This window comes from Vanessa cardui, chromosome 10 (genome assembly GCF_905220365.1).
Source record: "Vanessa cardui chromosome 10, ilVanCard2.1, whole genome shotgun sequence".
Classification (NCBI taxonomy): Eukaryota; Metazoa; Arthropoda; class Insecta; order Lepidoptera; family Nymphalidae; genus Vanessa; species Vanessa cardui.
The window spans coordinates 2,056,382-2,068,665 of NC_061132.1; the positions used below are offsets into that span (position 1 = coordinate 2,056,382).

At 35.2% G+C, this 12,284-nt stretch overlaps 1 protein-coding gene across 10 annotated transcripts in view; it reads left to right on the forward strand.

Moving 5' to 3' along the window:
* Positions 1-12,284, forward strand: part of LOC124532916 (homeobox protein cut) — a 131,544-nt gene that overhangs the window by 61,173 nt on the left and 58,087 nt on the right. For all 10 annotated transcript variants that reach the window (XM_047108033.1, XM_047108034.1, XM_047108042.1 and 7 more), the window contains one exon: positions 5,055-5,384. In XM_047108033.1, the coding sequence (XP_046963989.1) occupies positions 5,055-5,384 (330 nt within the window). The remainder of the gene's footprint in view (positions 1-5,054; positions 5,385-12,284) is intronic.

Here is a 12,284-nt window from a genome sequence, read left to right on the forward strand (position 1 = left end):
GATGGTTCATATAGATAAAACTTCTTTGTTAAATTCGTAGCAAGTGAACGAATCTTTGAAGATATAATTGCTACTTATGGTACACTATTTTGATCGTTCTCGTTCAATTTTCGTCTAAACTCGATCTAACACGTGAGTTGGATATCGTCTAATCAAAATGTTTTCACCGCTTTTTATTGCCTTCGTATTATGATTTGAATAAATTAGCGATTTATTTCGTATTTAATTATATTCTATTGTTATGCGTTATGACTTCGAGTGCTTGATGATTATGTATAAGTTCATACGAAGCTAATTAGGTATCTCATCGACACAGACTGGAAATAGAGTCACGTGACTTTTTTCGCCATCACGCTTGAAAGAAAAAGGTATTATGTCCTTTGTAGTGACAGCTCACGAACCATTCGATAATATAAGATATTTGCGAGTAGGATATGTGATCAAACAAAGCTTACTTTGAAGATATAGGCACAGTTGACAATCGGATACTCTGACTGAAATGAAAAATCTGTCAAATCTTGTCGAAATAATAACGAAACCTTCATTGAATTAAATGTTTGATTTAAACAAACGCGAAACGAAAATGACGAAAGTTTGATTAAGCTATCCCAAATTTATTAAATAGAAGTTCGATTGATGAATTCCGATGAAAGGACAGAAATTAATACAGACGCCGCGGGATTGGTGGTCGCATTGTCGGGACGGCATTGTCTGCGCTAATCGTGTTTCATTTATTTGCGCTACAACAAATGCACCCGACCACCTTGAGATCTTGGATACTAGTAGAAGCCCGCGGCTTCGCTCACATTTCAGATTGTTGGTTGTCATGTGCTAGACAAAATAAGTCGCCTATGTCTTTTCTTATAGGCGAGATGGCCCAGTGGTTAGAACGCGTGCATCCGCAATGATTAAGGGTTCAAACCCAGGCAAGCACCGCTGATTCATGTGCTTAATTTGTCTTTATAATTCATCTCGTGCTCTGCGGTGAAGGAAAACATCGTGAGGAAACCCGCATGTGACAAATTTCATAGAAATTCTGCCACATGTGTATTCCACCAACCCGCATTGGAACAGCGTGGTGGAATATGTTCCAAACCTTCTCCTCAAAGGGAGAGGAGGCCTTTAGCCCAGCAGTGGGAATTTACAGGCTGTTGTTGTTGTAGTATGTCCTTTCTTGGAGTTCAACTTTGCTTCATACCAAATTTCATCAAAGTCACTTCAGTGGTTTGGTCATAAAAGAGCGACAAACAGACAGTTACTTACAAATTTATAATATTATAATAATATAGATGTGCAAGCATAACATTTCGTAATGACTAAAAGCATGCTACTGAATAGCACATGGCGCAAAAAACATTTTTGTCTTACATTACAGCATCAATTAGATCAGATCACAAGTTTTACGTCACAATGTAAGAATTACACAATATTTATATTTAATTAATATATAATTAATTGTGGTCTGATGTTCGTACATCTTTAAATGCTAGGTTATCTAATAATAATTTATATAGCAAGTAATATGATGTATTAATCAATGTTTTTTTTTTTTAAATCTAGTCAGTTCACTTATCAATGTGTATGTAAGTTTACCATTATCAACTTAAATGCATTTCTTAAAGAATATTAAACTTAATTAATTGCTTTTAGATATAAAACCTTCTTTGCATCACTTTACTGAAACATAATTGTTGGCTGTGTGCGCTGTCACCGTTGTCAATAATCCTGACTTCTAATACGCATCGAGTATATTTGAATATCGAATATGTTCTTTCCTTTACGTTTTAGATATTTTTTTTAATTACAAACGCAACGTTCTCTCCGGATGATTCCGCATTCGGAACTATTTAAACTAATTCAGCCTCATTCCAGTCCGAGAAATCACTATTGTTTGTTAAAACTAAAATAAATCAATGTCTAATTACCATGGCTGTACTTTCGTCATTGTAATTTGATTCTCACATTAAACCAGTCGGTTGTCGCCACCGTTATAATAGCAATTATAAAATTTCTTCTAATATTTGATGTTTCGGTTATTTTTAATTATCCGAAATTATTTTTATTGCATCTTTATGTTACGGTTCACACAATTAAACTCGCTCCTCGATCTGGACGTATGTAATTGAATGGGCATACTTGATTCTTAATGAATAACCGCTATCGTTACACCACTTTCGGACATTTTCTAACTTTCTAGTTGTAAACACGGAATTATTCGGTCGAAAATTATAAACGGTTTTTTTTTTATTTTAATAAGCGGATTAGAACGTATGCATTAAACAGCAGTGATTGTGTTTTTTCTCTCTCAAATATTATTTTAGTGTTATTAGCGTGTTGTGTAACGTTATATGACTTACGTGTTTAATGTTGGTCTAGTTGTGTGCTGCAGATTTCAATAGTCATTGGGTAGGGCTCAAATCCCGAACAAATTGCAAGAAATATACAGTTCCTGATGTCTTCTCAATTTTAATCTCTGAGTCGGACTTTCGTCCAGCCAACGTATCAGAGTAAAAGCTACATCCATACTAAGATTATAAATGCAAAAGTAACTCTGTCTGTCTGCCTGTCTTACTTTCACGCCAAAACTATTGAACCTATTTAAATGAAATTGGTTACACAAATAGTCTAGAGCCTGAGACATACTACTTTATTGGAAACAAAGGGGTAAGACCTCTTTGTATACCAATCATAAACTTAATACTTTAAGTTCATTTGTTTTACATTCATATTCTGCGCAAGCAAAGCAGGGGGTAACAGTATGTGACCACCATATTTTACCACCTTTTGTCGATTAAAATATTAAATTCTATCCATTTACCTCTTCTTACTAAGACTTATCACTTATGATAATTCAATCAAAAAATTCATCTTAGTAATACACATGATGATAATAGAGTGATTATAAAATGATCTCGAATTCCATCCCTCCCACGTGACGATATCCACGGCCGTAGGCTGGATATTGTAGCACTTACGTAATTCTGATTCGCTAGACCAATTGTCCGTGATTGATCGCCGCTGTCGCCATTGTCTGAATCATGATGATCTGCTTATGAGTTAAACGTGTCTCGAATACTCAGTCACCTCCGTAACTGAATATTAGCGCATCTTCAAATACTGATATTGCGCATTTCTTATCTATGCAATCGGAAATAATTCAGTAATTTGATGGACGTCTTCGCCCATAGACAATGATATTGGACTGATTGACAAATTGATACTTCTTGGTCTATGCAAACTTTGGAACTAACATTATGTCCCTTGTGCCTATATAGACAGTAAACAATATTGTTTTGGGACCTTATAAATCTTTTATAGTAGTATATGTACATATATGAAACTTCATTTTCATTTATTAATACAATCTGTCAAATTTACAGAATACAATAAGATAGGATCAATCATAGGAATGTAGAGACATTCTGATATGAAATAGTGATGTGAAATAAAAACTCATAACGCACAACCCTAGAAATGTAAGAGAACACTAATTTCCTTATCGCCGGTATATTTTATTATTTAATATCATCAATTTACATTCGCATATGGAAAGCGGAATTCCAATCAAATCATATGGAATGATGCAAGCGAATGTGATCTTAAAGGTTTAGAGTTAGAGTTGGATTTTTATTTTCAGTCCAAAAGATGCGATGTAGCCTTTAAAACAAAGTAAGGAATAATCAAACAAATGAACTGAGCGATAAGACGCTAATTATCGAGAGAATCTCAACCATTAATCCGACAATCGTTGATTTCATCGCAGCACGTGAAACGTGCGTGGACACAGTGGCTGTAAAGCTTCATACATTTACACACACGATGTTCTCATAGATGTTCCAAATTTAAAAATACAGACTATAAAAATTATAGCCAAACCGTCACACATTGACGAGGCTTCAACAACTTTTTCAGGAAGTTAAGTAACTTCTTAACTCTTACGTTTATCTGAAAAAGATACATCGCAAACATCCGTACTAAAACCTATTTTGTGAACCTCCCATACTCTTACTTCCCTTCTTCTTTATTTTCCAACAATATAGGTTCTCTTTTTGCTTCCAATACTTAAAGCCCATTTATATTTTGTCTTGTATGCTAATGCTAGAGCAACATTTGTATGCTAGAGAAACATTCTACCCTCTGTAGAATCTACTATCTAATAGTCTTAACCTAAAGTAAAGTTTACACACAAAATGTTACGTGATATTAAACAAAAAAAGTAAACCTTCAACCAGTCTACCACCAGCCTAACTAGGCAGTCAGAAAGCGATACGATCAGTCAGCTGTAGGCGTACACGCAGACTGCTTTTAATATATTTTTAATCATTCTCTGTAATTACTGAAATCTGCTAAACTCCGATCAAGAATTTCACCAACTTCATTGTCTAGACTAATTATTGTACATACTGTTTATGGAAAATGAATCTTATAGAACAAGTAGTAGAATCGAGTAATATTAAGCGAAGGAAAGCTGCAGGTTTAAGCTAGCTAGATATAGATACAAATAAAAAGGCATTGTAATCAAAAACAATACGAATTAAAATGAAAATGCAGTTCTAACCATTAAAGCGGGCAGAACTAAAACGGTCGAGTAGTTAGCGAATAAAAAAGAGATTTTTGTGCCGGCCAATAATCAACTCCACGCATCCGTTTTAATGAGATCCAGAGATTACCAAATGAACGGGCGATGAATGGCACAGGATGTGGCACAAAGGATTCTACGTCACCGGCCACAAGAACAAATAGGCTATGGGAACTGATTAATAATTAGATTAAACACAACACGTGGAAAAGCGAATGCGAATCGATGTTTCCTCTATTGCACCGCCGACTGTTTCAGGCAAACCGCGTCCTTCCGTTGCGTGGTCATTAGGTCTAAAGTCCGATGCGTCAGCTCGCCCCGAAGCCCAGTAGCGTGAAGCCTCCACAAACTGTAGTTATAATGAGTAGTGACTTGCATTTAATTAAATTTTAATATTATACGTATGTCAATAATGGATAGGTTAGGTTATCGCCAGGTCTATGATGTATCTAATATGATTTTGTCTTTGTTGCAGCGAGCTACCCTAGCCGAGAAGGAGGTGACGACGCTAAAGGAACAGTTAGCCACGACCAGCCCGACGCCCCTCCAAGCCACAGTCCCTCCTAAAACCAATGGCTCCCACATAGAGTCGACGAGAGACCAGGCAACAGAAACCAGAATACCTGAACGTTTTAGTCCAGATATTAAAGAAGAGAAACGAAGATCGCCCGATATTGATGAGGATATAGAACAAAAAATAGAAATGGCGGCGACTGCGAGGAGTAACAGCAACTCCTCCAGGAGTAGCCCCGTGGTCAACCAGAGCAGCAGCTTGGAGAATGAGTTGGCTGCTAAAGAGAAAGAGGTAACTATTGACAATATTACTTTTAATTTATAGCTATATTTTTTTAACTTTAAAACAAATAAGGGTCTGGCAAATATGTCAATTGTTGGCATGTACTCATAATCGCCATAGAGATTGGCAATGTAACAAATTTACAAAGAAGTTTATTATCCTTTGAATAGTCGTTCCGGTACTAACCTTAGGAACCAAGACATGCCCTTGTGCCGGTAGTTCCACTGACTTACTCACCCTTCAATATAACATGATTTAAAAGCTAAACAAATAGGCAAGTAGGATCAACCAATAAAAGTGCCACTGTAAGATATTATCAAAATGGATATATCATTAGTCCTTCCCGTATAGGAAAGGATGATTTGTGTCTATGAGGTCACCCGGTTAACTGACTAGAAAATTACAGTTAAAGGATGCAATAGCCTTGCGGTTAACTGGCTGCGCCCGCGCAAGCCATCTCGTATCGAATGTAACGTACGATCAATAAATCAATTACATGTGCGGGGGCATCGTTGAATTGGATTTGACAGTTGGCTTGATCTAGGGACGCGGCCGTATCGATATCAAATTATCGACCTTCTATTTCTTAAAATATTCCTTAATTAATATTATAATAAATTAAATTAAATAAATGTGTACAAAAACAGTTCACGATTAAGTAACATTTTGCCAGTATCCCATTATAAAAATTTGGTTTCATATACATACATACAAGAGTAAAATGTACTCATGTAGGTTTCCTAAAAATACTTTCCTATCTTTGGTAGGAATTCAGCAAAAACAAAAACATATGAAAGCGATCGTCATCGATACTATCGACAAACAATCAAGGCAACACTACCGTGGAACAGGATACATTCAATGGAATGATTGATCGGTACCGAACGGTAATCCTTGCACTAAATAAATATCACGTTGTCCGTTCGTACTCGCTACAAGAGCGTATTGTATATTATAATTAACAAGATGTTTTGATAAGCGACCGTTGAACAGAGAAACAAAAAACGCTTGCGATTTAGAAATGTAAACATTATTCTATACTGTAACTTGTTCATGATGTTTCTAGAAAGTAACGCTTCAGAAAACTTTTTCTATGTTTCCGATGACAGACCTTCGCAATTCCCTAATTACATAAAAACACAATATATGTTTGTCATATTTCGGGATCAAGAATGATGATTGCCGGTTCAAACTCAGGCAAGCACCACTGAATATTCATGTGCTTAATTTGTGTTTATAACTGAATGAAAATATTGTGAGGAAACCTGCATGTGTCTAATTCATCTTTCATCGTATTCCACCAACCCGAATAGCCGGAACAGCGTGGTTGAATATGTTCCAAACCTTCTCCTCAAAAGGAGAGAAGATTGGGCCTTAGCCCAGCAGTGGGAAATTTACAGGCTGTTAATGTATTGTAAGAATATACGTATCACATTAGCATATCACTATACATTTTTCGAATAGCAATATTAGTTCAAAAATTTGTAACTTCCTATTATTTTGAACAAAAATTTTTAACAAAAATTTCGTTGTAAATAAATCAATCTTTAAGTAGAGTTAAGTCCAGCAATTTATTGATAGTGGTACCATCAATCAATATTAACGATAACGCTGTATCATTGATTGATGTGGTCACATGATAGTCAACACTTATGTGTCGCTTATAAAATATAAATCATATAATTGTTAAATACATATGACAGGCTTTGACAATTATGAGTACCTAAGGTTTTATTCGCTTGTCAGGTAAAATACAATTATGATAGGAACGTGCCTTTTAGTTTTACATATTTTTTATCCTTTTTTAATATGATTATTTCAAACTTCTAGACTTAGGGTGGATAGTTTATGATATAAATATAATTTCGTAGGCAGTCTGCCTTGCAGTCATGTGCTTTTTGAAGGCCTTGCGTATCTAATATAGTTTAAATCCAGTCCCTTTATGTTTTACAAAGGGCTTAGGTTTGGTTGATAGTACGAAAGATTTTATTGTTAGTGCTAAGGCTTTACTACCTGAATACGGGACGAGCTGAGACTTGATTGGTCCATTGGTTTTTACGAAGACACAACGCACACAAATAAACAAGGAATTATCCATCGTTTACATAAATGTTATCCGCAAACGTATAATAGTATCTTGGTTATATTTATGAGGATCTATCTTCAATTACCGGAGCTTTAGCTAACTAAAACATAAATGTTAAAAGGAGTTTGAAAATAGTCAAAAACGTCCGACTCATTCAAGCACCGCGTACGCCCTATAAAAGAACCGACTGCAACTGAATTCTTCCATTCACGGTCCGTCATTAGTGCATTCAATCGCCGAAATCTGCGTTATAGTGAATTGGAGGCTTTATTTCTCTCAATGGACTATTTTTGAATCCGTTGAATTCGTGAATGGAGAAATCTTCACAAAATCAGTTTAGGCCCTAATGTAAGCTGGAAAATTCTTTTGGCTTAATTTCGTATATTGAATATGTTCGCGTGCGTTTGGATTATTTTCGTTTTTTAAAAGTCTTTGTAAAATATAATTTTGAAAATATTTCGTTTATTAAATGTTGAATGGACATGCTTTTATATTGACTTTGTTATATTTATAGATAAAAAGATAAGTTATCTAACAGGTATGAAAACTAAAACATTGTCACTTTACATCAGATGAACCTCCTCATTGTCACCATATGCCATAAACACTAAAATTAACTCCCATCTCAAAATGATTCTAATTTAACTGTAAATGATTGGGACTTTGAACAGAAAAAGTTCCATCGTAATATGTCTAGTACTTTGCTTGATTAACGTAAAAATAGACAAATTGCAGTGTTTTTTATTTCGATTTCGCAATCTCATTTGTAACGAGTTGTCATAACTTTTCACAGACCTCATCGAAGTGACGAACTTTAGCTCGCCGATTTTTTTCCTTCATTTTCCCCAATCTCACTCGATTTTAATTAAGTTGCCATAGAAGGGTTGAAATGTTATTTCTTTTTGATGACAACCGATAAACGATTCAGTTATAAAAAAAAAAAAAACTTTTTTGATTATGGCTTCGTTGAATTGGTTTTGATTAGTACGAAAGGTTTTTTTTATTTCATTTTAAGTTTGACATTTCGAAAAGTTTCATAAAGTAATTTTAATGAGTTTTTATAATTCCTCAGCTATTAGATAGGAAGTTTGTTTACCGAGCACATAGATGGCGCTTTACTTGATACAGCACTAAATTCTTAATGTCACTCCGGCGCAGGACATGAAAGAGTGATGACGCTATTTTTGTTCGCTTCGCTCCAAAAGGAAAACATTCGAAATTAGTTTATGACGACTGTCTGTCGTTCGATTTATTTTAATTTTGTTATTTTTGGTCGACGCACGCGTTTCTCTTATTATGTTTGGCGTCGTAAACTCACTGTCGGTTCGGCAGTGAATTATATTTCGAAATCAAATGACAAATGATGTACACGTGAGTGGAATATACGATATATTATTTTAATATTCATCGACAGGCCTTTGATATTGACATATATATGTATATATAAAGTATTGAAATCTCTGAATTAAATGTAACCTTTAAATATTATGAAATGGAAGTGATTCATGCGAATTCATAACTCGTTCGCTGAGTGATTGCCTTTGACCTCATAGACGTCAAACAAGACAAACGCGCATTTAATCGTAGTCAATCAAAGAGAAAGCAACGGATTCGAAACGTCGACAAGAGATGCAATCAGTCGCCCCATCAAACGCAACCTATCATCTCTGAAATCGCCACGCACGATAATTTAATAACAAAAAAAGCTACAGGAAAACTGCCAGACGAAACGGAGCCCTAATGCGTACGCGATAAGGCCACCGAAGACCATCGATCGTCGTAATTACACACGAAACATGCGAGCGTACATGAAAGCAAATGTCAAACTTACATATTTATTTCCAAGTATTGAATACTGGGGTCGGTTTCTCGGAACACGGAGTAAACATCATCGTGTCGATGATGAAAGCGATGTGATTCTTTGTACTCGATGCTGATTAGTCTAATTTTAACTTGTCCAAAAAAAGTCACTGTAATTTGGCCCGATCGTGACAACATAGCGTGCGTAACGTCGATTCTAAATTGGCTTTTTCCTATTATCTCTATCGGCTCTTGATACGTACAGGCGAGAATCTTAGAAACGCAGACGTTTTTTTATTGAACACATACAATGTTTAAATTATTACTCCAATTAATGGAACAAAATTATTGCTCATCTCTAAAGATACTTTAAGATATTGGAGATGTACATATTCATTGAATTCCGTATTAACGTAAGCGAGTACCTTAATAACCTCATAATTAACTAAAACGAATTCGAAGCTCGCATACAACTCAAATTCGTTTATTTATACACGGCGAGCGTCGATATTCAGAAGCCAACTCGATAGATTCATAGCAGTCGACATCAAAGGCTCGACATTAATCATAACTCGCATCAATCGCCGGTGAAACAGTTCTGTTTTTATTGTAAATCAGTATTAAAAAGCGACAGCGCGGGCGCATGAATCAAACGAGCGCCTCGAGACGTCAACATACGCGATAAATTCGTGAAATGTAAACAAAAAACTTGCGGCCCGAATAGACCACCCTGCGGCACACCTGTTGCATCTATTAGCAGAACGCGACGCGCGCGCACCGTCGCGACCGTCGCGACCGTCGCGATCGTATCGGTCCTATCTGCGATCCGCTATGGGCCAAGAACATTTTTCTGTCATATATCAAATCATCTGATGCGTTGAGAAAAATCATCGCGATCACCAAAGTCGAACGCCGCCCGAGATTACAGATCAAACGGATCGGTCTCCTCGCAAATTGTCCGTGGAGTTTCTTTTTGAATTCGAACGCAAGTACGGCTCTAAGACGCGAAACTAATAAAAGTTATACTTCCTACGAAGTGATATTTATGTATGTACTACGTCTGGCTTCCATCTTTTACGATCGTCAACAGTTACATATTTAATGTTCGATGTTTATCAACATTTCTTTCTTATGCAGGTTTTAGTGGAGCAATAAATTATTTATCTTCAAAGACTCGCTTATTTTCAAACTTTTGTTTCTCTTTCAGAGTAATTCTCGGTTTTACAGCTGACGTCACTGTTATTAATTAAACTTCACACAAGTCGACAAATAGTCAACGAAATCTTGCTCGTAAGAGTGAAAACGGCGTTTTTTAAATCACGTCTGCGGCGAGTAGGTTTCAAAGTATTAAGAGCGACCTATAAATTTTAAGATAACATCGTAAAGATAAGAGATTCGTCGAAGATGAAGTCGATTAAAGTATTCGAATGATATCATAATGTAAACTAAAGTCACGTTGTTAGTCAGCCGATTACATAACTGAGTCAATCTGAAGTGCCTGAAAATGTGACACATCGTTTTAAAACAATTTAAATTGCTATTTGGTGTAAACAATCAAATATAAAGATCATTCTCCACATTCGTTCTATTGGACATTAAAATAACTCGAACTCCAAGATATTTCAAAATATTCAAGGAAAATTCTTGAAAAAATGATAATTTAAGTAAGATTACATTTTAGAACATCTGATTTATGTTTTACATTTAGACTAAGCATCACTTCATAGAATCTAAAATTGCACTATTTGAAGAAAAATGTATTCGTATGACTTTTTCGCTGTGCAAAATTCAGCGAATTGACACATCAATCACTATCAAAATGTTGCCATTCGTATGACATTTGAAAGAGGTTACGTGTAATTTTGGCATTGAATCAAAAAATAAAACAATTAAAGAAATTAAGTTAAGATGCTAATTAGAATAGGTATGAACTTACTGTTTATTTCATAATATTATAAAAGGTGCCTCAATCAATATATTCATTAGATTTCAATTAAACGCATCAACGCCTCCTGGAAGGTTGGCGGCCATTTATTGTAATACCTAATTAATATTGATAGACCTAATTCTAATACAGACGAGAATCCATTATATAGCAATACATAAAACATTATGGATCAAATATCATGAGAAAATATTTAACGTCTGACCTTATACGAACTTTCTATTAATTATATAAGAAACTATACCAATATTGTATTTGTAACGCTTCAAATAAAGTTACTTTAATACCTAACTGTAATAAAAAAGATGAAAAAATAAACAACTATCAATAAATGAACTCGTGTTATTGAGTGAATCTGAGAAATACTAAAATGATTAAACATCTTGGAAGAAACTTAACAGTGGGAGCATTAAGCGCCGATCGAAATAACAATCACTTCACATATTACACCTCTTATTAGAATACATAATCCATACGATAATGACACTTATAGTTTACAGCGAATTAACCGAAATACCTCTTAGGAATATTCCAATAAGACCTAATATTCGGTAGCCTAGCAAATCTAATATTAACGCTGAATCAAACGAAAGTGAACTGGATACTTATATAGATAAGGTTCGAATTTGTTTAAATGTACACCACACACGCTGTCATGTGTCGGTACGCGTTAGTTCGTAGCAAGCAACACGTGTACAGAATATGTCAATTCATTATAAACTTTGTGTAGCGTAGAAGATGATTTGTGACATATTATCGGTATAATGCCCTATCTGTTTCTATGTTTCCATTAAGAGGGTTATTGTGTGATCGAGCGGATTCTCAGTAATTGACAAATTTCAATGCCGCGATATCAATGACACCACTGTATGATATTGGTTACTTATATCTCTTCTTTCTTATTTCTTTGTCTAAGTATTTGCCGCTATAAATACCTAAAACCTACCTGAATCCCTGACATTCCTATATAATTCTTAATTTCCATGGTAACAGACAATCAAAATTATTTTCCATTAAATAACAATGACTGTTCGTACAACGCCGAACTTCCTCTAACGCAATTACCCTGTCCGAAACA